Source organism: Oncorhynchus tshawytscha, linkage group LG06 (genome assembly GCF_018296145.1).
Source record: "Oncorhynchus tshawytscha isolate Ot180627B linkage group LG06, Otsh_v2.0, whole genome shotgun sequence".
Classification (NCBI taxonomy): domain Eukaryota; kingdom Metazoa; phylum Chordata; class Actinopteri; order Salmoniformes; family Salmonidae; genus Oncorhynchus; species Oncorhynchus tshawytscha.
In genome coordinates this window covers 2,809,348-2,836,042 of record NC_056434.1, presented here as the reverse complement: position 1 = coordinate 2,836,042, position 26,695 = coordinate 2,809,348, and the positions used below count along the sequence as shown (strand labels likewise).

The window sequence follows — 26,695 nt, the reverse complement described above, 5'->3', positions numbered from 1 at the left end:
TAGTTAATACTAAATACTTAATTTTATCTGTAAATAAAATGATATATTATTAATTAACAGGTAACAAAAATGGTGAAGAGATGAATGCGAGGCAATGGCATCAATCCAATGGGTAGTTCCTGGTCTTAACGGCTCCAAGGCATTCTGCTGTCGTTAACACTAAAGGCTTTATATTCTAACAGGAAAACGTCGACCTGGCGTGTGTGGGAGTAGCTAAATAAGATACTCCGCAGGACAGACAGCCTTTTATAAGGAAAGGCTGCTTGTCAACACGGCTTTTTGGTGGTTCTTCAGGATTATAACTAGATTTGGTTTTTACACTTCAAGCCTTTTTTTTTTTTTTTTTACAGAATGAACAGAGTCTTCAAAGAATTACTGAAAGAGGAATTAGTGGCCTTAGTCTCACGGCATGTCAGTAACGATTAGCCCGAACGGATGAATGATGCTTCAGTGCTTGATGATGCTAGGCCTATTCAAATACTTTGTGGGAGAGAGGTCCAAAATCACTCTGCGACAATCCTGTAGATCCCTACAGCCCACCCACTCATCAAATTGTTTGATAGATTACTGTCTATCTCTCAATGTCAAACATGGTGAAATAAAATGAGTGGTATTTTAAGCACAAACACATCAGAGTGGGAACATAAGTCAGAGAAGGGGGGATAGCCAAAGAAAAAACATATTTATTCTTTTCATTAACATGCCTGGTATCTATCCTAAGACCTAATCTTCAGCCATTTGTAATACCATACAGTACACAATGCCTAACAGTATTACATTTTGGAAAATAAAATAGAGCCTAGGAAATGATGTTGTATGGCATTCACTATGGACATATTTCATAGACTGTAGGCCTATTTGAAGCGTGGCTTGATCTATTTAGATAAAATTCTGACATGTTTGTTGTGGTGTGTGGAGCTATAGGCTAGGCCCTGCAACCACAATGTATGAGTGGAAAACGCACTAAATGTGACACATTTCAAAATAGAGGTGTAATTGTATTACATTAAATTGATATCAAATATAGCTGTGGCCTGGTTGTCCTACATAGCCTAAGCTACGCATCCTTAAACAAATCAGGCAAGGCATTTATATCACGACAACATTCTGTTCAGGTAAAGCCGCTTAATTGATTCTTTTAGGCTACAGCTCTGGTCCAGAGCGTTACGTGCGTTCCTTCCTGTTACTGGTCCAGTGAGTGGAACGACCAGGATCAGAGCTACCTGTCAAAGTGAGCAAACAAGTGTTTTGTTTCCGTGTGTGTAACCACGGCCCCGCCCATTATAATAATACAAGGAACAAGGAAACAACACCTGCTGCCGCTGCGCATCTTTCACTCACGTCCACGAACTACTAGTAAGTATAGCCTCCTACGGCTAATTATACTATCCGAATATGTTTGTAAGTAAGAAGTTTTATGTCGATATTATTTCAATAAACAGCGTAACAAAAAAGTGCAATGTCAGATTGCTAGGTGCGTAATATAGATGAAGGGCTCTGTTCTTTGTGAAAAATACTTTTTTCCCCCTCTGAAATACTTCCTGCCCTAAAGTGCAATAGTCTACTTTTGATGAATCAAGACCGAATCGTAGTAGTCTACTTGACGGATGCTCAATAAATGTGGATTGAATCCAGGAAGTCAACACAAGTTGCTTAATCAGTGATTAAAGTTGTCAAACATGAATTACCAACTGTCTAAACATGACAACCAATGTAGCTTACAGTTGTGCAAGATAAATAGTGTCCCAAGTTGTACCACATTCCTAACAGTGCACTACTTTTGACCAGAACTCAATGGGGGCTGATCAAAACGAGTGCACTATAACGGGTTAAAGGGTGCCATTTGTCTGTCAGTTGTGGGTAAGACTGTAAAATAAGATGTACGGTCAGGTCCAGAATTATTGGCACCCTTGATAAAGACGAGCAAAAAATATATCCTGTATCAAATAAATAATACACATACGGAGCTAGTGTCAAATCCCTCCTGACATGTTCTCCAATCTCATAAAACATTTTTGAAAAATACTCGTTATCCTCGCATGGTGAGGTATTGAAAACAGGGGTGCCAATAAATTTGAGCCCCTATCTTTTTCAGATATATTAAAAAATATTTTTTTTATTAAAATCCCCTTCCTCCCTCAATAGTTTTTTTTGCATACAATATAGTTCAGTATTTTTATTAAAATGTTGTATTTTATACAGTATTCTTTTCTCTCATCTTTATCAAATGTGTTAATAATTGTGGACTGTATGTTATTTTGTTCAGGTAATCACCATGTCTGAGGATAAAACAGTCACATTGAAGCCTGTGGACCTGGTAGAACCAGAACCAGGCTTCTCATCCTCTCACCTAGACCCCGCCGATACCTCCTATCAGCCCCCTGCTTTAGATAAGACACCGGGTCAGCCAGACCTCCAAGGCCTGGACAGTGGACACCCGGGGACAGAGGAGAAAGGCCCTGTTGGCCCTACACCTGATGCTGTGGCTCAGGGGAATCGATGGACCTCAACACTGGACCAGTTTAAACTGAAGCGGTTCTTCGTCTTGAGGGTAAGCTTAATAATGACTTGAACACGGGCATCATTATAGAACAAACCGGAAGCCTATCTGTACACAATGCCCTATTGTTACATGCAAATCATGCTTACAGTAATTATGTCTACAGTAAATACTGAATCAGAACGGTTCCAAATTAGCATTGTCCTAAAAATAATGGCTTAAAACAATATTATGTTTAGTAAATTCAATTAATCCCATTCATGTGGAACATGCCCATGGTTCCCCTGCACAAATTCATGAAATGTAACTTGTCTCAAGACAATGTGAACAGATTTAACATCCCCATCATACCGGCTCCGTGTGTTCACACTTACAGTAAATACACTAGTGCTTAATCAGCTGCCAGGCCAGACAGACACTCCTAAACTAATCACATTATTAATCAAGAGTTGTTATAAACTGACGTGTCCAAGTATTGTGTGTTTATCTTCTTACTCTGAGGTCAGACATGGAGAGGGTTCAGATTAGGGTTCTTTCAGAGTGGTTGGAGCGTTGGACTTGTAACCGGAAGGTTCCTTCAGAGTGGTTGGAGCGTTGGACTAGTAACCGGAAGGTTCCTTCAGAGTGGTTGTAGCGTTGGACTAGTAACCGGAAGGTTCCTTCAGAGTGGTTGGAGCGTTGGACTAGTAACCGGAAGGTTCCTTCAGAGTGGTTGGAGCGTTGGACTACTAACCGGAAGGTTCCTTCAGAGTGGTTAGAGCGTTGGACTAGTAACCGGAAGGTTCCTTCAAAAAAGCAACAAGAAAGAGGATTTTGACACCCACCCTCTCAAGTTGTTCTGAATTCCTGCTACATTATTTTGTTGAAATATAATTTGATCTCTAAGAAATTAAGCTAATTCTATTGCAACCAAATTGGCCATTTTAAATGTATAGTATTCAAATAATATTCAATAAATATACTACCCAACATCCTATTTGGACCAAACTTTTTTTTCTACCAATGTGTAAGACATGGGTAATCAAAAAAATAATCATTTGAAATCCACCCACTGAGGTGGAGGCTATATACAGTGGGTACCGGTACAGAGTCAATGTGGAGGCTAAATACAGGGGGTACCGGTACAGAGTCAATGTGGAGGCTATATACAGGGGGTACTGGTACAGAGTCAATGTGGGGGCTATATACAGGGGGTACCGGTACAGAGTCAATGTGGGGGCTATATACAGGGGGTACCGGTACAGAGTCAATGTGGAGGCTATATACAGGGGGTACCGGTACAGAGTCAATGTGGAGGCTATATACAGGGGGTACCGGTACAGAGTCAATGTGGAGGCTATATACAGGGGGTACCGGTACAGAGTCAATGTGGAGGCTATATACAGGGGTACCGGTACAGAGTCAATGTGGGGGCTATATACAGGGGTACCGGTACAGAGTCAATGTGGGGGCTATATACAGGGGGTACCGGTACAGAGTCAATGTGGAGGCTATATACAGGGGTACCGGTACAGAGTCAATGTGGAGGCTATATACAGGGGTACCGGTACAGAGTCAATGTGGAGGCTATATACAGGGGTACCGGTACAGAGTCAATGTGGAGGCTATATACAGGGGGTACCGGTACAGAGTCAATGTGGAGGCTATATACAGGGGGTACCGGTACAGAGTCAATGTGGAGGCTATATACAGGGGTACCGGTACAGAGTCAATGTGGAGGCTATATACAGGGGTACCGGTACAGAGTCAATGTGGAGGCTATATACAGGGGGTACCGGTACAGAGTCAATGTGAGGCTATATACAGGTGGTACCGGTACAGAGTCAATGTGGAGGCTATATACAGGAGGTACCGGTACAGAGTCAATGTGGAGGCTATATACAGGGGGTACCGGTACAGAGTCAATGTGGAGGCTATATACAGGGGTACCTGTACAGAGTCAATGTGGAGGCTATATACAGGGGTACCGGTACAGAGTCAATGTGGAGGCTATATACAGGGGTTATGGTACAATGTGGAGGCTATATACAGGGGGTACCGGTACAGAGTCAATGTGGAGGCTATATACAGGGGTTACGGTACAATGTGGAGGCTATATACAGGGGGTACCGGTACAGAGTCGATGTGGAGGCTATATACAGGGGGTACCGGTACAGAGTCTATGTGGAGGCTATATACAGGGTGTTACGGTACAGAGTCAATGTGGAGGCTATATACAGGGGGTACCGGTACAGAGTCAATGTGTGGGGGCTATATACAGGGGGTACCGGTACAATGTGGAGGCTATATACAGGGTGTTACGGTACAGAGTCAATGTGGAGGCTAAATACAGGGGGTACCGGTACAGAGTCAATGTGGAGGCTATATACAGGGGGTACCGGTACAGAGTCAATGTGGGGGCTATATACAGGGGGTACCGGTACAGAGTCAATGTGGGGCTATATACAGGGGGTACCGGTACAGAGTCAATGTGGAGGCTATATACAGTTGGTACCGGTACAGAGTCAATGTGGAGGCTATATACAGGTGGTACCTGTACAGAGTCAATGTGGAGGCTATATACAGGGGGTACCGGTACAGAGTCAATGTGGAGGCTATATACAGGTGGTACCTGTACAGAGTGAATGTGGAGGCTATATACAGGGGGTACCGGTACAGAGTCAATGTGGAGGCTATATACAGGTGGTACCATTACAGAGACAATGTGGAGGCTGTATACAGGAAGTACCAGTACAGAGTCAATGTGGAGGCTATATACAGGGGGTACCGGTACAGAGTCAATGTGGAGGCTATATACAGGGGGTACCGGTACAGAGTCAATGTGGAGGCTATATACAGGGGGTTACGGTACAATGTGGAGGCTATATACAGGGGGTACCGGTACAGAGTCGATGTGGAGGCTATATACAGGGGGTACCGGTACAGAGTCTATGTGGAGGCTATATACAGGGTGTTACGGTACAGAGTCAATGTGGAGGCTATATACAGGGGGTACCGGTACAGAGTCAATGTGTGGGGGCTATATACAGGGGTACCGGTACAATGTGGAGGCTATATACAGGGTGTTACGGTACAGAGTCAATGTGGAGGCTATATACAGGGGGTACCGGTACAATGTGGAGGCTATATACAGGGTGTTACGGTACAGAGTCAATGTGGAGGCTATATACAGGGTATTACGGTACAGAGTCAATGTGGAGGCTATATACAGGGTGTAACGGTACAGAGTCAATGTGGAGGCTATATACAGGGTATTACGGTACAGAGTCAATGTGGAGGCTATATACAGGGTGTTACGGTACAGAGTCAATGTGGAGGCTATATACAGGGTATTACGGTACAGAGTCAATGTGGAGGCTATATACAGGGGGGTACGGTACAGAGTCAATGTGGAGGCTATATACCAGGTATTACGGTACAGAGTCAATGTGGAGGCTATATACAGGGTGTTACGGTACAGAGTCAATGTGGAGGCTATATACAGGGGATACCAGTACAGAGTCAATGTGGAGGCTATATACAGGGTGTTACGGTACAGAGTCAATGTGGAGGCTATATACAGGGGATACCAGTACAGAGTCAATGTGGAGGCTATATACAGGGTGTTACGGTACAGAGTCAATGTGGAGGCTATATACAGGGGATACCAGTACAGAGTCAATGTGGAGGCTATATACAGGGTGTTACGGTACAGAGTCAATGTGGAGGCTATATCAAATCAAATCAAATCAAATCAAATTTTATTTGTCACATACACGTGGTTAGCAGATGTTAATGCGAGTGTAGCGAAATGCTTGTGCTTCTAGTTCCGACAATGCAGTAATAACGAGCAAGTAATCTAACTAACAATTCCAAAAAAAACTACTGTCATACACAGTGTAAGGGGATAAAGAATATGTACATAAGGATATATGAATGAGTGATGGTACAGAGCAGCATAGGCAAGATACAGTAGATGATATCGAGTACAGTATATACATATGAGATAAGTATGTAAACCAAGTAGCATAGTTAAAGTGGCTATGATACTTTTACATAACCAGTGTGATTTTTTATGCTATGAGATGAACAATGTAGGGTAAGTAACATTATATAAGGTAGCATTGTTTAAAGTGGCTAGTGATATATTTACATCATTTCCCATCGATTCCCATGATTAAAGTGGCTGGAATGAGTCAGTGTCATTGACAGTGTGTGGCAGTAGCCACTCAATGTTAGTGGTGGCTGTTTAACAGTCTGATGGCCTTGAGATAGAAGCTGTTTCAGTCTCTCGTCCCAGCTTTGATGCACCTGTACTGACCTCGCTATGGCTTTGGCAGTGGCTGGTGGTTGATGTCCTTGATGATCTTTATGGCCTTCCTGTAGCATCGGGTGGTGTAGGTGTCCTGGAGGGCAGGTGTTTGCCCCGATGCGCAGAGACCTCACTACCCTCTGGAGAGCCTTACGGTTGAGGGCGGTGCAGTTGCCATACCAGGCGGTGATACAGCCCGCCAGGATGCTCTCGATTGTGCATCTGTAGAAGTTTGTGAGTGCTTTTGGTGACAAGCCGAATTTCTTCAGCCTCCTGAGGTTGAAGAGGCGCTGTTCACGCTGTCTGTGTGAGTGGACCAATTCAGTTTGTCTGTGATGTGTATGCCGAGAACTTAAAACTTGCTACCCTCTCCACTACTGTTCCATCGATGTGGATGGGGGGGGTGTTCCCTCTGCTGTTTCCTGAAGTCCACAATCATCTCCTTAGTTTTGTTGACGTTGAGTGTGAGGTTATTTTCCTGACACCACACTCCGAGGGCCCTCACCTCCTCCCTGTAGGCCGTCTCGTCGTTGTTGGTAATCAAGCCTACCACTGTTGTGTCGTCCGCAAACTTGATGACAGGGTATATATACAGGGTATTACGGTACAGAGTCATACTGCTAGATTGCAGAGAAAACACAACAAAACCTTTTGTTCTTATTAAGAGACATTGAAACCGTTTGTGCTTCTACATCTAATAATTGTCACGGCGGAATGATCTTTAACCATGTGTTTTTTTGCTGTTGTTTCTGTTTAGCCAGGGACCATGGACCAAGCTCTTGAGGACATCAAGGCTCTGGTCAATCAGGATGAGGATGGCGATGTCCATGGTGTCTGGCTGATGGCCGAGTGAGTTTATCGCCGTTCATATCTCTCTCACCCTACTTTGTCCTGGTCTTCCATAGCCATTCTAGGCCTGCTGGATGAGCAGAAGAAGAAATCATATAACAGGAAGTTGCAAAACAACAGATTTTCTGTTAGAACAAGTTGTGATGATGTCCAGCATTATTGCCTGTTGCTTTCCCATCAACAGTGTAACTGAAAACCCCCACTGATATATAGTACCTGGTCGTTCTCAGCATTCTAGTACCTGGTCGTTCTCAGCATTCTAGTACCTGGTCGTTCTCAGCATTATAGTACCTGGTCGTTCTCAGCATTATAGTACCTGGTCGTTCTCAGCATTATAGTACCTGGTCGTTCTCAGCTGATATATAGTACCTGGTCGTTCTCAGCATTCTAGTACCTGGTCGTTCTCAGCTGATATATAGTACCTGGTCGTTCTCAGCATTCTAGTACCTGGTCGTTCTCAGCTGATATATAGTACCTGGTCGTTCTCAGCATTCTAGTACCTGGTCGTTCTCAGCTGATATATAGTACCTGGTCGTTCTCAGCATTCTAGTACCTGGTCGTTCTCAGCTGATATATAGTACCTGGTCGTTCTCAGCATTCTAGTACCTGGTCGTTCTCAGCTGATATATAGTACCTGGTTGTTGTCAGCTGATATATAGTACCTGGTTGTTCTCAGCTGATATATAGTACCTGGTTGTTCTCAGCTCATATATAGTACCTGGTTGTTCTCAGCTGATATAGTAACTGGTCGTTCTCAGCATTATAGTACCTGGTTGTTCTCAGCTGATATATAGTACCTGGTTGTTCTCAGCTGATATATAGTACCTGGTTGTTCTCAGCTGATATATAGTACCTGGTTGTTCTCAGCTGATATAGTACCTGGTTGTTTTCAGCTGATATATAGTACCTGGTTGTTCTCAGCATTATAATACCTGGTTGTTCTCAGCTGATATATAGGACCTGGTTGTTCTCAGCTGATATATAGGACCTGGTCGTTCTCAGCTGATATATAGGACCTGGTTGTTCTCAGCTGATATATAGGACCTGGTTGTTCTCAGCTGATATATAGGACCTGGTTGTTCTCAGCTGATATATAGTACATGGTTGTTCTCATTATTATAGTACCTGGTTGTTCTGAGCTGATATATAGGACCTGGTCGTTCTCAGCTGATATATAGGACCTGGTTGTTCTCAGCATTATAGTACCTGGTTGTTCTCAGCTGATATATAGTACCTGGTTGTTCTCAGCTGATATATAGTACCTGGTTGTTCTCAGCATTATAGTACCTGGTTGTTCTCAGCTGATATATAGTACCTGGTTGTTCTCAGCTGATATATAGTACCTGGTCGTTCTCAGCATTATAGTACCTGGTTGTTCTCAGCTGATATATAGTACCTGGTTGTTCTCAGCATTATAGTACCTGGTTGTTCTCAGCTGATATATAGTACCTGGTTGTTCTCAGATGATATATAGTACCTGGTGGTTCTCAGCTGATATATAGTACCTGGTCGTTCTCAGCTGATATATAGTACCTGGTGGTTCTCAGCTGATATATAGTACGTGGTGGTTCTCAGCTGATATATAGTACCTGGTGGTTCTCAGCTGATATATAGTACCTGGTTGTTCTCAGCTGATATATAGTACCTGGTTGTTCTCAGCTGATATAGTACCTGGTTGTTTTCAGCTGATATATAGTACCTGGTTGTTCTCAGCTGATATATAGTACCTGGTCGTTCTCAGCTGATATATAGTACCTGGTTGTTCTCAGCTGATATATAGTACCTGGTTGTTCTCAGCTGATATATAGTACCTGGTTGTTCTCAGCATTATAGTACCTGGTTGTTCTCAGCATTATAGTACCTGGTTGTTCTCAGCTGATATATAGGACCTGGTTGTTCTCAGCTGATATATAGGACCTGGTTGTTCTCAGCATTATAGTACCTGGTTGTTCTCAGCTGATATATAGTAACTGGTTGTTCTCATCATTATAGTACCTGGTCGTTCTCAGCTGATATATAGTACCTGGTTGTTCTCAGCTGATATATAGTACCTGGTTGTTCTCAGCATTATAGTACCTGGTTGTTCTCAGCTGATATATAGTACCTGGTTGTTCTCAGCTGATATATAGTACCTGGTTGTTCTCAGCTGATATATAGTACCTGGTTGTTCTCAGCTGATATATAGGACCTGGTCGTTCTCAGCTGATATATAGTACCTGGTTGTTCTCATCTGATATATAGTACCTGGTTGTTCTCAGCTGATATATAGTAACTGGTTGTTCTCATCATTATAGTACCTGGTCGTTCTCAGCTGATATATAGTACCTGGTTGTTCTCAGCTGATATATAGTACCTGGTTGTTCTCAGCATTATAGTACCTGGTCGTTCTCAGCTGATATATAGTAACTGGTTGTTCTCATCATTATAGTACCTGGTCGTTCTCAGCTGATATATAGTACCTGATTGTTCTCAGCTGATATATAGTACCTGATTGTTCTCAGCTGATATATAGGACCTGGTTGTTCTCAGCATTATAGTACCTGGTTGTTCTCAGCTGATATATAGTACCTGGTCGTTCTCAGCTGATATATAGTACCTGGTTGTTCTCAGCATTATAGTACCTGATTGTTCTCAGCTGATATATAGGACCTGGTTGTTCTCAGCATTATAGTACCTGGTTGTTCTCAGCTGATATATAGTACCTGGTCATTCTCAGCTGATATATAGTACCTGATTGTTCTCAGCTGATATATAGGACCTGGTTGTTCTCAGCTGATATATATATAGTAACTGGTTGTTCTCATCATTATAGTACGTGGTTGTTCTCAGCTGATCTTCCTCCCCATCTAAGTTCAATTCAGTCAATTGTTACAACATGTTCAGTAAATGAGCATTCAGGAAGTGATTTCAGTGAGATGGTGACATTTACCCAGCAGCACTAACATCTGTCAGAGCCTATCACGCAGCCCGGTTGGGCACCATGCTCTTTCAGGAGACATTTAAAAGCCTTAGCTGTGTGAAATAAATTATATATCCTGTCCTTCACGGTGTAAATTCCTACAATGGCTCTGCAGTTCTATGTCTGGGACTTGTCTGTGTGTGGACTTCTTTGTAACAAAGGAAAGTGTTTGTTAGATACAACTGTACTTAATGTCATTTATGAGTTTCCCATAAGGTTTACGGCGTTTCTGTTGAAGATGTCGTATAAGGTGACCTGCAGCTTATGAGTTTTCATCCGTCTCAAGTAGCTACTGTAGTGCACAGAGGGTTTATAGCACAGGGATTCTTCAAAGATGGAACTACCGCTAATTTTTCCCCATAAATATTTGTGACTTGTTTCAAGAAGCTATGTGTATGTCACACGTCACTAGAGGCATTTGCTTTTTTAAAATCAAAACGTGTGTTTTTTTTTGGCAGAAATGCCTTCTGGAACATGTGAACTTTCATGTGCCTTAATAACAAACTTGTATGTCATCTGTAAATATGAATACAATTGTTAAGTTACGAGCCTAGTTGGTTTAGCCACAGAAAAAACACAGGAACCTTCCCGCTTGCCATGATTGGCTGAGATAATGGATGGTCTGGACATGCCGAGAGAAGAGTTCAGATTGGTCTGACTTGTTAATTAACAGGTCAAAGGTCAGCGGGAAAAAGTTATGATGGACTACTTTCATGCTGATTCTCTCTGATAATGAAAATGAACCAGACGGATGAGGAAATCCCTGATTTAGATAAAAAACATTTTCATTGAACATTGTAGAGTCTTCTGATGACAGCGATGGGGAAGAAACGGCAATCAACAGTGTGGTTGTCACGGAAGAAGTTGATAGCGTTTTGAAGCAGAGAGTTGATTGCCATATGCGTAGAGATTCGAAAAGAGAAGGCTGTTGTATAAAACACTTGTATCCGGATTACATCTTCAAACTGAGGGCAACCATGGCGTCCATGACAGAGGGAGAATCATTCAGCCATGTATACGGGTAAGAGTCTAGCTACATTTTCAGATATTATTAGTTTCTAATTTAGTCAGAAAGTAATTTTCATTGCAAGGTAAAGTGTACTGTTATCTAGCTAGCTAACGTTAGCTGTCTGGCTCGCTAGCTAACGTGACGTGTAATGTCGTAATATTATTTGTGTGTCAGAAAACCATTTGCATTGATAGTTATAGCCTAATGTTAGCTAGATAACGTTGAACCTATTTGGTTAGCTTTAGCTAACTAAAGATTCCGGCATGTTAGTATGAGTTGGGATTAATTTATGGTTCCTTGTTTAGCTAGCTAGCTAAATGTCTAAAGAAAAGAATCCACTATGCAAGTAACCATTTCACTGTACTGTTTACATCTGTATCCAAGCGGACTTGTTGGAAAGGTGGCATCCTATGACGGTGCCATGTTGAAAGTCACTGAGCTCCTCGGAAGCCGCCAGCCGCAACCGGGAGACCCATGGGGCGGCGCATAATTGGCCCAGCGTCGCCCGGGTTAGGTTTTGGCCGAGTAGCAGTGCGGCTTGGTTGGGTTGTGTTCCTGGAGGACGCACGGCTCTCGACCTTCGCCTCTCCTAAGTACGTTGCAGCGATGAGACAAGACTGTAACTACCAATTGGATACCACAAAATAAAAATAAAGCCACTGAGCTCTTCATAAGACCATTCTCCTGCCAATGTTTGTCTATGGAGATTGCATGGCTGCGTGCTTGATTTTATTCACCTGTCTGCAAATGATGTGGCTGAAATTACCAAATGCACTCATTTGAAGGGTTGTCCACATACTTTTACGTATATACAAAAAAATAATAAAATACTTATTTTCCACCATAATTTGCAAATAAATTCATTAAAAATCCTACAATGTGATTTTCTGGATTTTTTCCCCCTCATTTTCTCTGTCATAGTTGAAGTGTACCTATGATGAAAGATACAGGCCTCTCTCATCGTTTTAAGTGGGAGAACTTGCACAATTGGTGGCTGACTAAATACTTTTTTGCCCCACTGTATATAGTGTACACACACTTGAGTATACCAAACATTAACAACACCTTCCTAATAATGAGTTGCACCCCCCCTTTGCCCTCAGAACAGCCTCAATTCGTCAGGGCATGGACTCTACAAGGTGTCATGTGATCCACCTACTACCATACCCTGTTCAAAGGCACATCAATAAGCAGTCATACCTTTTCACCTGCATTCACCTGGTCAGTCTATGTCATGGAAAGAGAAGGTGTTCCTAATGTTTTGTCCACTCCGTGTACATTTATATGTATATATATATATATATATATATATATATATATATTTATATATTTTTTTACAAATTGATACTTTGAGTCAGATATTGATATCGCCCCAAAATAATATTGTGATATTTAACTGTATTGATTTTTCCCCCATCACTAACTAACTAACTAACTAACTAACTAACTAACTAGCCAGCCAAATAGACAACTAGCTAGACAACTAGCTAGCTAGAGACAACTAGCCAACTAACTAGCTAACTCACGAACTAGCTAACTAGATAACTAACTAAGTAGCAGTGTGGTGGAAGTGGTTGCAGCAGTAATATCTTCCTGATGGTTTATGTGCAGCAGCAGTAGAAGACCCACTGCAAACACACAGGAACGGAGTGTTCCCAGCTCACCGGGGAGTGTTCCCAGCTCACCGGGGAGTGTTCCCAGCTCACCGGGGAGTGTTCCCAGCTCACCGGGGAGTGTTCCCAGCTCACCGGGAGTGAGCGAGGGAGGGAGGGAGAATAAGAGAGACTGAGAGAGACGGAGAATCCATGCCACCGTGAATAACTTGTGTGCATGTAGCGAGGGACGTGTGTGTGTGTGTCATAAATGACGAAGAAAACATTTCTCCTTGTTAGACTTAGAGGCCCTCAGGAGGAAGAAGGGATGTGTGCTCTCTCTGCTCATATTATTTATTAATTTTCTATCTCTCTATCTTTGTCTTTCTCTTTTTATGTCTCTCTCTTTGTCTTGCTCCCGTGTGGCGCAGCGGTCTAAGGCACTGCATCTCAGTGCAAGAGACGTCACTACAATCCCTGGTTCGAATCCAGTATCACATCCGGCCGTGATTGGGAGTACCATAGGGTGGAGCAGAATTGGCCCAGCATTGTCTTGAAAATAAGAATTTGTTCTTATTAATTGACATGCCTAGTTAAATAAAAAAAAATCTCTTTGTCTTTTTAACTCTCTCTTTATCTTTCGCTCTTTCTCTATCTCTCTTATCTTTCTCTTATATTTCATTATCTCTGTCTTTTATCTCTATCTCTCTTTCTTTATCACTCACTCTCTCATTTTCTTTCTTTCTCTGTTTCTCTTCTCTCTGCATCTGTTTCTGCTTTCTCTCTCATCTCTCTTCTCTCTGCATCTGTTTCTGCTTTCTCTCTCATCTCTCTTCTCTCTGCATCTGTTTCTGCTTTCTCTCTCATCTCTCTTCTCTCTGCATCTGTTTCTGCTTTCTCTCTCATCTCTCTTCTCTCTGCATCTGTTTCTGCTTTCTCTCTCATCTCTCTTCTCTCTGCATCTGTTTCTGCTTTCTCTCTCATCTCTCTTCTCTCTGCATCTGTTTCTGCTTTCTCTCTCATCTCTCTTCTCTCTGCATCTGTTTCTGCTTTCTCTCTCATCTCTCTTCTCTCTGCATCTGTTTCTGCTTTCTCTCTCATCTCTCTTCTCTCTGCATCTGTTTCTGCTTTCTCTCTCATCTCTCTTCTCTCTGCATCTGTTTCTGCTTTCTCTCTCATCTCTCTTCTCTCTGCATCTGTTTCTGCTTTCTCTCTCATCTCTCTTCTCTCTGCATCTGTTTCTGCTTTCTCTCTCATCTCTCTTCTCTCTGCATCTGTTTCTGCTTTCTCTCTCATCTCTCTTCTCTCTGCATCTGTTTCTGCTTTCTCTCTCATCTCTCTTCTCTCTGCATCTGTTTCTGCTTTCTCTCTCATCTCTCTTCTCTCTGCATCTGTTTCTGCTTTCTCTCTCATCTCTCTTCTCTCTGCATCTGTTTCTGCTTTCTCTCTCATCTCTCTTCTCTCTGCATCTGTTTCTGCTTTCTCTCTCATCTCTCTTCTCTCTGCATCTGTTTCTGCTTTCTCTCTCATCTCTCTTCTCTCTGCATCTGTTTCTGCTTTCTCTCTCATCTCTCTTCTCTCTGCATCTGTTTCTGCTTTCTCTCTCATCTCTCTTCTCTCTGCATCTGTTTCTGCTTTCTCTCTCATCTCTCTTCTCTCTGCATCTGTTTCTGCTTTCTCTCTCATCTCTCTTCTCTCTGCATCTGTTTCTGCTTTCTCTCTCATCTCTCTTCTCTCTGCATCTGTTTCTGCTTTCTCTCTCATCTCTCTTCTCTCTGCATCTGTTTCTGCTTTCTCTCTCATCTCTCTTCTCTCTGCATCTGTTTCTGCTTTCTCTCTCATCTCTCTTCTCTCTGCATCTGTTTCTGCTTTCTCTCTCATCTCTCTTCTCTCTGCATCTGTTTCTGCTTTCTCTCTCATCTCTCTTCTCTCTGCATCTGTTTCTGCTTTCTCTCTCATCTCTCTTCTCTCTGCATCTGTTTCTGCTTTCTCTCTCATCTCTCTTCTCTCTGCATCTGTTTCTGCTTTCTCTCTCATCTCTCTTCTCTCTGCATCTGTTTCTGCTTTCTCTCTCATCTCTCTTCTCTCTGCATCTGTTTCTGCTTTCTCTCTCATCTCTCTTCTCTCTGCATCTGTTTCTGCTTTCTCTCTCATCTCTCTTCTCTCTGCATCTGTTTCTGCTTTCTCTCTCATCTCTCTTCTCTCTGCATCTGTTTCTGCTTTCTCTCTCATCTCTCTTCTCTCTGCATCTGTTTCTGCTTTCTCTCTCATCTCTCTTCTCTCTGCATCTGTTTCTGCTTTCTCTCTCATCTCTCTTCTCTCTGCATCTGTTTCTGCTTTCTCTCTCATCTCTTTCTCTCTGCATCTGTTTCTGCTTTCTCTCTCATCTCTCTTCTCTCTGCATCTGTTTCTGCTTTCTCTCTCATCTCTCTTCTCTCTGCATCTGTTTCTGCTTTCTCTCTCATCTCTCTTCTCTCTGCATCTGTTTCTGCTTTCTCTCTCATCTCTCTTCTCTCTGCATCTGTTTCTGCTTTCTCTCTCATCTCTCTTCTCTCTGCATCTGTTTCTGCTTTCTCTCTCATCTCTCTTCTCTCTGCATCTGTTTCTGCTTTCTCTCTCATCTCTCTTCTCTCTGCATCTGTTTCTGCTTTCTCTCTCATCTCTCTTCTCTCTGCATCTGTTTCTGCTTTCTCTCATCTCTCTTCTCTCTGCATCTGTTTCTGCTTTCTCTCTCATCTCTCTTCTCTCTGCATCTGTTTCTGCTTTCTCTCTCATCTCTCTTCTCTCTGCATCTGTTTCTGCTTTCTCTCTCATCTCTCTTCTCTCTGCATCTGTTTCTGCTTTCTCTCTCATCTCTCTTCTCTCTGCATCTGTTTCTGCTTTCTCTCTCATCTCTCTGCATCTGTTTCTGCTTTCTCTCTCATCTCTCTTTCTCTCTGCATCTGTTTCTGCTTTCTCTCTCATCTCTCTTCTCTCTGCATCTGTTTCTGCTTTCTCTCTCATCTCTCTTCTCTCTGCATCTGTTTCTGCTTTCTCTCTCATCTCTCTTCTCTCTGCATCTGTTTCTGCTTTCTCTCTCATCTCTCTTCTCTCTGCATCTGTTTCTGCTTTCTCTCTCATCTCTCTTCTCTCTGCATCTGTTTCTGCTTTCTCTCTCATCTCTCTGCATCTGTTTCTGCTTTCTCTCTCATCTCTCTGCATCTGTTTCTGCTTTCTCTCTCATCTCTCTTCTCTCTGCATCTGTTTCTGCTTTCTCTCTCATCTCTCTTCTCTCTGCATCTGTTTCTGCTTTCTCTCTCATCTCTCTGCATCTGTTAAATTCAACCGGCTTTATTTGAAGGGGAATAATCAGTAAACATTACACTCACAAAAATTGTAAAATAATATAGACATTTCAAATGTTATAGTATTGGCAATGTACAGTGTGCAAATAGTTGAAGTATGAAGGGGGCTAGTACATGTCCCTGGGCCTGGAAATGATTGATCTCCCCCTCCAGGATGGAGAAGCTGTCTTCATTAAAGTATGGGGATTCTAGTGGGGGGATATAGGTGGCACACAGGAGGACATTTCTCTCTCTCTCTCTAGTGGGGGGATATAGGTGGCACACAGGAGGACATTTCTCTCTCTCTCTCTAGTGGGGGATATAGGTGGCACACAGGAGGACATTTCTCTCTCTCTCTCTAGTGGGGGATATAGGTGGCACACAGGAGGACATTTCTCTCTCTCTCTCTAGTGGGGGATATAGGTGGCACACAGGAGGACATTTCTCTCTCTCTCTCTAGTGGGGGGATATAGGTGGCACACAGGAGGACATTTCTCTCTCTCTCTAGTGGGGGGATATAGGTGGCACACAGGAGGACATTTCTCTCTCTCTCTCTAGTGGGGGGATATAGGTGGCACACAGGAGGACATTTCTCTCTCTCTCTCTAGTGGGGGGATATAGGTGGCACACAGGAGGACATTTCTCTCTCTCTCTCTAGTGGGGGGATATAGGTGGCACACAGGAGGACATTTTTTCTCTGTTGAGATCCTTTCCTTTAGAATTTCTAGCCAGATGTAGAATGTTCCTGTTTTGATTAATTTAATGGAGTAGGTTAGGTCTGCTCTATACCAAATTAGCATACCCCCTGAGTCCCTTCCCTGTTTCACACCTGGTAGTGTGGTGGATGGGACTACCAGCTCTTTGTAACCTAGAGGGCAACCAGTGGGTCCGACTCCTCTATACCACCCACCTCGTAGTGTGGTGGATGGGACTACCAGCTCTCTGTAACCTAGAGGACAACCAGTGGGTCCATCTCCTCTATACCACCCACCTGGTAGTGTGGTGGATGGGATTACAAGCTCTCTGTATCCTAGAGGGCAACCAGTGGGTCCATCTCCTCTATACCACCCACCTGGTAGTGTGGTGGATGGGACTACCAGCTCTCTGTAACCTAGAGGGCAACCAGTGGGTCCGACTCCTCTATACCACCCACCTCGTAGTGTGGTGGATGGGATTACAAGCTCTCTGTATCCTAGAGGGCAACCAGTGGGTCCATCTCCTCTATACCACCCACCTGGTAGTGTGGTGGATGGGATTACAAGCTCTCTGTATCCTAGAGGGCAACCAGTGGGTCCATCTCCTCTATACCACCCACCTGGTAGTGTGGTGGATGGGACTACCAGCTCTCTGTAACCTAGAGGGCAACCAGTGGGTCCGTCTCCTCTATAGCACCCACCTGGTAGTGTGGTGGATGGGACTACCAGCTCTCTGTAACCTAGAGGGCAACCAGTGGGTCCTAATACCTCTATACCAGGTTTCTTGCAGTATGACAATGTCTGTATTACCGATTTCTTTGGTGAAGTCCGGGTTCCTGCTCTTTAGGCCAAAGGCAGATGACCTCAGGTCTTGGATATTCCAGGATGAGATAGTGAAGGCTTTGTGTTCCATGAAGTGTCCAATGTTGTTGGTCGTGGTTTGGCCTCAGACCAGTAAGTGTGAGCAGAGCTTTCATTTTAAGCTTTCATGTTGAGGCGATGTCCTTTAAGGTCCTGGCAAAGGTGGGCTCTGCTGCCTTGTAGAGGTGGACCTGGTCATAAAGGTGGGCAGCCTTGTAGAGACGGACCTGGTCATAGAGGTGGGCTGCCTTGTAGAGGTGGACCTGGTCATAAAGGTGGGCTCTGCTGCCTTGTAGAGGTGGACCTGGTCATAAAGGTGGGCTCTGTAGGGAGTGATTGATAAAATATTCTTCCACTTTCCCCAAAGCACAAGTGGTTATCTCCACCCTGCTACCACAGGGGGGGGGGGGTCCCCTGGGCTTGTGGTTCTTCCCAAACAAAGAACAGTAAACCCCAAGCAATCAGAGGAGAAAGGAGTTGCTCAGGGAGGTGACCAAGAACCTGATAGTCACTCTGACAGAGCTCTAGAGTTCCTCTGTGGAGATGGTTGTCCTTCTGGAAGGTTCTCCCATCTCTGCAGCACTCCACCAATCAGGTCTTTATGGTAGAGTGGCCAGATGGAAGCCACTCCTTAGTAGAAAGCACATGACAGCCTACTTGTAGTTTGCCAAAAGGCACCTAAAGACTCTCAGACCATGATAAACAAGATTCTCTGGTCTGATGAAACCAAGATTGAACTCTGTGGCCTGAATGCCAAGCGTCACGTTGGGGGAAACCTGGCACCATCCCTACGGTGAAGCATGGTGGTGGCAGCATCATGCTGTGGGGGATGGTTTTTCAGCTGCAGGGACTAGTCAGGATCAAGGGAAAGATGAACGGAGTAAAGTACAGAGATCTTTTGATGAAAACCTGCTCCAGTGTGATATTTCAGTTTGAAAAAATGTATAAATTAGCAAAAATAAAATAAAAACAACAACAGTTTTTGCTTTGTCATTATGGGGTATTGTGTGTAGATTTATAAGGGGGAACAACTATTTCATTAATTTTAGAATAAGGCTGTAAGTAAACAAATGCGTAACAAAGTGTGGGAAAGTCTAGGGGTCTGAACCTTTCCGGTGTAATGCACTTCTCTCTCTCTCTCCTGTCAATTGGTGCAAATTCATCGTTTTATAACTTCATTGTTTGAATTGTTACATCATCAGTAGTAAATTAAATCAAATGTATTTGTCACATACACATGGTTAGCAGATGTTAATGCGAGTGTAGCGAAATGCTTGTGTAGCGAAATGCATTTATCATGAATTCCTATAATGTCTCATCTATAATGTCGTTTGGTTACGATCATTAAATAATAGATATAAAATCTATTATTATTCCAGTCGTTTACCGCTCTCATTGTCGAACTGGACACATTGTTTGAAGAGCACACAACCTATGCTTGAGTAAGGACGCCCACCTGATTACGCTTAGAAGTAGGCCTTGTAAGGCCCAAATTGCATTGCATTGCATTGCACGCAAATGTAAGCATACAAATGGTCCCAATTGGGGGATCTGATTAGTGTTTCTGATTGGCTTAATGCACCACCTGTGGAGCTTCTCAAAATAAAGTTTTCTTCACCTCAAACAGCAAGTAAACAAAGTCTGTTTTTTAGAATCAATTGAGAATTACAAATAGTTCCTCAATCTATATGAAAAATCTTTCTAGCTCTCTCCCTTTCGATAACCACTCAGCGTGAAAGAGAACAATGTCATGCTCTGATCCAGTGGAAATGTCATAATAATAGGCCTACCATGATTACTTCTTATCAGTGCTTGACTTGAACTGAAATAGGTGCTGGTACTGTTTATAGTTCGGTGTTAGGAGCTCCACAATACTCTTGAGCTAATATTCTATGAGAGGAACAGGAGCTCAAGCAGTTTGACGTGCCGGTACTCCGCTCTGGTGAACTCCTGCCCAAGTCAACCACTGCTTCTCATCAGTGCTGGACTTGGACTGAAATAGGTTTCAGTACTCAGTAGGTTCAGGAGCTCCACAAAAAGCTAATATTCGATAAGAGGAACAGGAGAATTTGAGGTGCGTCTGCTCCGGTGAACTCTGCTCAAGTCGACCACTGCTTCTTATCCCTTGATCAAATAGTCTACAGCTGTGTCTGTCCTGATCTCACTGGAGCAGGAAGCTCTGAGGGCCCAGAATATTTGATACAATGTTGCAAGTTTTCTGAAGCAAAAGCTTCAGACAGTTAAAGGAGCAGGAGAATGGTTGGATCAGGTTACATTTGTTTTTTCTTCTGGTGATGTAGATCTCTGGCTCCCTCTTGAGTCATTTGTGTATTATTTCATCAAACCGTAAGCTTAAAGCATCAGACAAGCTCAATGCATATAGTTGATTTTATTAAAACACATAGGGTGTGTCTATATATGGAAAAATACACATTGAAACATTTCGACCAATCGGTCGACTAAGATTTTTTTTTTGCCAGGGACAGCCCAACAGAACAACCATTCACCTCAAGCTATCCACTGTAACAACCATTTTTTGCTCACAGGTCCCCACCTCTCTGTCTGGTCCCCACCTCTCTGTCGGGTCCCCACCTCTGTCTGGTCCCCGCCTCTCTGTCGGGTCCCCACTTCTCTGTCATGTGTTTGGTGTGAAAGAGAATGTGTTCCCATCGTAACTTCCGTCCCGTCTTCAGGGTTGACCATTGGAACAACGAGAGAGAGCGTGTGGTGCTGATCACAGACAGCTCTCTGCTGGTCTGTAAGTACGACTTCGTCATGCTCAACTGTGAACACATACAGAGAATCCCTCTCAACTTTGTGGACCGCATCACCCACGGCAACTTCAGCTTCCCCCAGCGGTCTCTTCTCACGTGAGTAACCCCTTCGTCTCCATCACTTCCTCTCCTCTTCCTCCTCCTCCTCCTCCTCGACCCTCCTCTTCAACAATCGTCTATAGGCATTTTCCCAACTAATTGCAGCAATGCACTGTCCTACAAGCGTCAGATATTAAAATCTGTAATTGTCTGTACTAGTAATTGTTATCTCTGTATATGTTTGGTAAATGGCTGTTAAACAACGTCACCTTCAATTTGTACTAGAGTTGCAAATTCACTATCAACACAGCAGTTTTGCATATGTCCTGCCGAACAATTGATCTACTCTTTGTTTTGGGGAAGTGGAAATACAGATGACCGACTGCTAGTTCTTTAACGTTGTCGTGGTAATTTCCTGTATTACTAAACATTGAGAGAGCAAACCACACACCAGTCAGAGTTATCCATAAACGTCATATTTTAATGATATATGAGCTTCACCATAGCCCTGTGACTCTCAGATCAATTCAGTATCTATAAATGAATTCTCTGAGAGTGCTTACAAAATAGTTCTTAGTATCATTTATAGCCAAGACACACCCATCTCAACTCACATGACGAATAACAGATCTTAGGAACATTACAAAGGAAGACTTTACTTGAGAGAGGAGTATCCCATAGCTAGATAGCATTAGCTATAAATTATCATTCAGTTTGCTCTCCTAAAATGCGGTTCTACTTCTCGTTCTTGGTACAACATAGTACCAAAACATTACCTCATCCAATGGCATATATCAATTGTCAGTTCTAGATACCCCCATCTCAAATACACCTCCTCCTGGACAAGATCACCGAGACAGTGAGCCTCTTAGGTCATATACTAGGTGAAGATAAGGGCAACCTCAGAGGGGACATAATAGTTCCAGACACATTCCCATAAGAAGACAAGCCTGACCTCTCCCCTCTCTGGGGCCCAAGTCACTTTTCCCACATAATCATACTTATGAGCATTGATAAAACATCTTATTTATCAATGTTACCTAAATAATTATGATTCTGCCACGACAACGGTAACTCGGGAATAAGGACATTATAAACAGACAGAGAAGAGCAGTTGAAAAGAGAGTAAAAGTGTTCCTTCCATAGTTCCCTTCTGTTGACCAGGGCCCTATGTAGTTCCCTTCTGTTGACCAGGGCCCTATGTAGTTCCCTTCTGTTGACCAGGGCCCTATTTAGTTCACTACGTTTGACCAGGGCCCTATTTAGTTCACTACGTTTGACCAGGGCCCTATTTAGCTCACTACTGTTGACCAGGGCCCTATGTAGTGGACACTACAAAGGGCATAGGGTGTCATTTGGGACTCTAAAACCTCATTTAATTATTTATTTCTTCCCACTTCTGTTAGTTTTCCCCACAGCCACATCATCCTAATGTAAAGTTATATTCCCTACAGCCACATCATCCTAATGTAAAGTTATATTCCCTACAGCCACATCATCCTAATGTAAAGTTAGTTTTCTCCACAGCCACATCATCCTAATGTAAAGTTAGTTTTCTCCACAGCCACATCATCCTAATGTAAAGTTAGTTTTCTCCACAGCCACATCATCCTAATGTAAAGTTAGTTTTCCCCACAGCCACATCATCCTAATGTAAAGTTATATTCCCTACAGCCACATCATCCTAATGTAAAGTTAGTTTTCCCCACAGCCACATCATCCTAATGTAAAGTTATATTCCCTACAGCCACATCATCCTAATGTAAAGTTAGTTTTCTCCACAGCCACATCATCCTAATGTAAAGTTAGTTTTCCGTTCAGCCACATCATCCTAATGTAAAGTTAGTTTTCCCCACAGCCACATCATCCTAATGTAAAGTTAGTTTTCCCCACAGCCACATCATCCTAATGTAAAGTTAGTTTTCCCCACATCATCCTAATGTAAAGTTAGTTTTCCCTACAGTCACATCATCCTAATGTAAAGTTAGTTTTCCCCACATCATCCGAATGTAAAGTTAGTTTTCCCCACAGCCACATCATCCTAATGTAAAGTTATATTCCCTACAGCCACATCATCCTAATGTAAAGTTATATTCCCTACAGCCACATCATCCTAATGTAAAGTTAGTTTTCTCCACAGCCACATCATCCTAATGTAAAGTTATATTCCCTACAGCCACATCATCCTAATGTAAAGTTATATTCCCTACAGCCACATCATCCTAATGTAAAGTTAGTTTTCTCCACAGCCACATCATCCTAATGTAAAGTTAGTTTTCTCCACAGCCACATCATCCTAATGTAAAGTTAGTTTTCCCCACAGCCACATCATCCTAATGTAAAGTTAGTTTTCCCCACAGCCACATCATCCTAATGTAAAGTTATATTCCCTACAGCCACATCATCCTAATGTAAAGTTAGTTTTCCCTACAGCCACATCATCCTAATGTAAAGTTAGTTTTCCCTACAGCCACATCATCCTAATGTAAAGTTAGTTTTCCCCACAGCCACATCATCCTAATGTAAAGTTAGTTTTCCCCACATCATCCTAATGTAAAGTTAGTTTTCCCCACAGCCACATCATCCTAATGTAAAGTTAGTTTTCCCCACAGCCACATCATCCTAATGTAAAGTTAGTTTTCCCCACATCATCCTAATGTAAAGTTAGTTTTCCCTACAGTCACATCATCCTAATGTAAAGTTAGTTTTCCCCACATCATCCGAATGTAAAGTTAGTTTTCCCCACAGCCACATCATCCTAATGTAAAGTTAGTATTCCCTACAGCCACATCATCCTAATGTAAAGTTAGTTTTCAGCCACATCATCCTAATGTAAAGTTAGTTTTCCCCACAGCCACATCATCCTAATGTAAAGTTAGTTTTCCCCAGCCACATCATCTTAATGTAAAGTTAGTTTTCCCCACATCATCCTAATGTAAAGTTAGTTTTCCCCACATCATCCTAATGTAAAGTTAGTTTTCCCTACAGCCACATCATCCTAATGTAAAGTTAGTTTTCCCCACATCATCCTAATGTAAAGTTAGTTTTCCCCACATCATCCTAATGTAAAGTTAGTTTTCCCCACAGCCACATCATCCTAATGTAAAGTTAGTTTTCCCTACAGCCACATCATCCTAATGTAAAGTTTGTTTTTCCCACATCATCCTAATGTAAAGTTAGTTTTCCCCACATCATCCGAATGTAAAGTTAGTTTTCCCCACATCATCCTAATGTAAAGTTAGTTTTCCCCACATCATCCGAATGTAAAGTTAGTTTTCCCCACATCATCCTAATGTAAAGTTAGTTTTCCCTTCAGCCACATCATCCTAATGTAAAGTTAGTTTTCCCCACAGCCACATCATCCTAATGTAAAGTTAGTTTTCCCCACAGCCACATCATCCTAATGTAAAGTTTGTTTTTCCCACATCATCCTAATGTAAAGTTAGTTTTCCCCACATCATCCTAATGTAAAGTTAGTTTTCCCCACATCATCCTAATGTAAAGTTAGTTTTCCCCACATCATCCTAATGTAAAGTTAGTTTTCCCCACATCATCCTAATGTAAAGTTAGTTTTCCCCACATCATCCTAATGTAAAGTTAGTTTTCCCCACAGCCACATCATCCTAATGTAAAGTTAGTTTTCCCTACAGCCACATCATCCTAATGTAAAGTTAGTTTTCCCCACATCATCCTAATGTACAGTTAGTTTTCCCCACATCATCCTAATGTAAAGTTAGTTTTCCCTACAGCCACATCATCCTAATGTAAAGTTAGTTTTCCCTACAGCCACATCATCCTAATGTAAAGTTAGTTTTCCCTAAAGCCACATCATCCTAATGTAAAGTTAGTTTTTCCCACATTATCCTTATGTAAAGTTAGTTTTCCCCACAGCCACATCATCCTAATGTAAAGTTATATTCCCTACAGCCACATCATCCTAATGTATTCAGAAGAATACTATGAATAATTTAACCTGGAAGGTATAAGCACTGGTTCAAGCTGGCAGTTATGAATGAAATTAGTTGTTACCAGACCCCCAAAAAGAGGATGAATGGAGGGAGAGGGAGGGAGAGAGAGGGAGGGAGGCAGAGAGAGAGAGATTTTACAGGAGGGAGAGGGAGAGAGAGGGAGGGAGGCAGAGAGAGAGATTTTACAGGAGGGAGAGGGAGAGAGAGGGAGGGAGGCAGAGAGAGAGATTTTACAGGAGAGAGAGAGGGAGGGAGGCAGAGAGAGAGATTTTACAGGAGAGAGAGGGAGGGAGGCAGGAGAGAGAGAGAGATTTTACAGGAGGGAGAGGGAGAGAGAGGGAGGGAGGCAGAGAGAGAGATTTTACAGGAGAGAGAGGGAGGGAGGCAGAGAGAGATTTTACAGGAGAGAGAGGGAGGGAGGCAGAGAGAGATTTTACAGGAGAGAGAGGGAGGGAGGCAGAGAGAGAGATTTTACAGGAGAGAGAGGGAGGGAGGCAGAGAGAGAGATTTTACAGGAGAGAGAGAGGGAGGGAGGCAGAGAGAGAGATTTTACAGGAGAGAGAGGGAGGGAGGCAGAGAGAGAGATTTTACAGGAGAGAGAGGGAGGGAGGCAGAGAGATTTTACAGGAGGGAGAGGGAGAGAGAGGGAGGGAGGCAGAGAGAGATTTTACAGGAGAGAGAGAGAGGAGGCAGAGAGAGAGATTTTACAGGAGAGAGAGGGAGGGAGGCAAAGAGAGAGATTTTACAGGAGAGAGGGAGGGAGGCAGAGAGAGAGATTTTACAGGAGAGAGAGGGAGGGAGGCAGAGAGAGAGATTTTACAGGAGAGAGAGGGAGGGAGGCAGAGAGAGAGATTTTACAGGAGAGAGAGGGAGGGAGGCAGAGAGAGAGATTTTACAGGAGAGAGAGGGAGGGAGGCAGAGAGAGAGATTTTACAGGAGAGAGAGGGAGAGAGGGGAGGGAGGCAGAGAGAGAGAGATTTTACAGGAGGGAGAGGAGAGAGAGGGAGGGAGGCAGAGAGAGAGAGATTTTACAGGAGGGAGAGGGAGAGGGAGGGAGGGAGGCAGAGAGAGAGATTTTACAGGAGGGAGAGGGAGAGAGAGGGAGGGAGGCAGAGAGAGAGATTTTACAGGAGGGAGAGGGAGAGAGGGGGAGGGAGGCAGAGAGAGAGATTTTACAGGAGAGAGAGGGAGGGAGGCAGAGAGAGAGATTTTACAGGAGAGAGAGGGAGGGAGGCAGAGAGAGAGATTTTACAGGAGAGAGAGGGAGGGAGGCAGAGAGAGAGAGATTTTACAGTGCAGGCCAGGGAGGGCAGAGTGTGTGCATTGTAGAGCAACGACATCACTGTGTTCACCTTGGCTCTCTGTGTTCACCTTGGCTCTCTGTGTTCACAGGGCTCTCTGTGTTCACAGGGCTCTCTGTGTTCCACGGCCTCCAGTGTAACTGATTTAGTGGCACAAATGAATGTATTCGTCCTTTCATCCAAACCTTTTAATGCTGGCTCAGGGGACCCCAAGGAAAACTAATGTGATGAATAAAATGTAGTGCAGCGTGAAGCTCCTCAGTAGGGGAGTGCAGCGTGAAGCTCCTCAGTAGGGGAGTGCAGCGTGAAGCTCCTCAGTAGGGGAGTGCAGCGTGAAGCTCCTCGGACGGACAGACGGAGGGACGGACAGACGGAGGGAGAGACGGACGGACGGAGGGAGAGACGGACGGACGGAGGGAGAGACGGACGACGGAGGGAGAGACGGACGGAGGAGGGAGAGACGGACGGACGGAGGGAGAGACGGACGGACGGAGGGAGGGAGAGACGGACGGACGGAGGGAGAGACGGACGGAC

The 26,695-nt window shown here is 43.4% G+C and overlaps 1 protein-coding gene across 1 annotated transcript in view; it reads left to right on the top strand.

The window, feature by feature from the left end:
• The first annotated feature begins 1,267 nt into the window (after window positions 1-1,267).
• The window catches only part of tprg1 (tumor protein p63 regulated 1), an 80,499-nt gene continuing 55,071 nt past the window's right edge, over window positions 1,268-26,695 (top strand). The window contains exons 1-4 of the mRNA XM_042322843.1: window positions 1,268-1,356; window positions 2,267-2,551; window positions 7,549-7,640; window positions 20,773-20,949. Of these exons, the coding sequence (XP_042178777.1) occupies window positions 2,276-2,551; window positions 7,549-7,640; window positions 20,773-20,949 (545 nt within the window). The 5' untranslated portion in view covers window positions 1,268-1,356; window positions 2,267-2,275. The remainder of the gene's footprint in view (window positions 1,357-2,266; window positions 2,552-7,548; window positions 7,641-20,772; window positions 20,950-26,695) is intronic.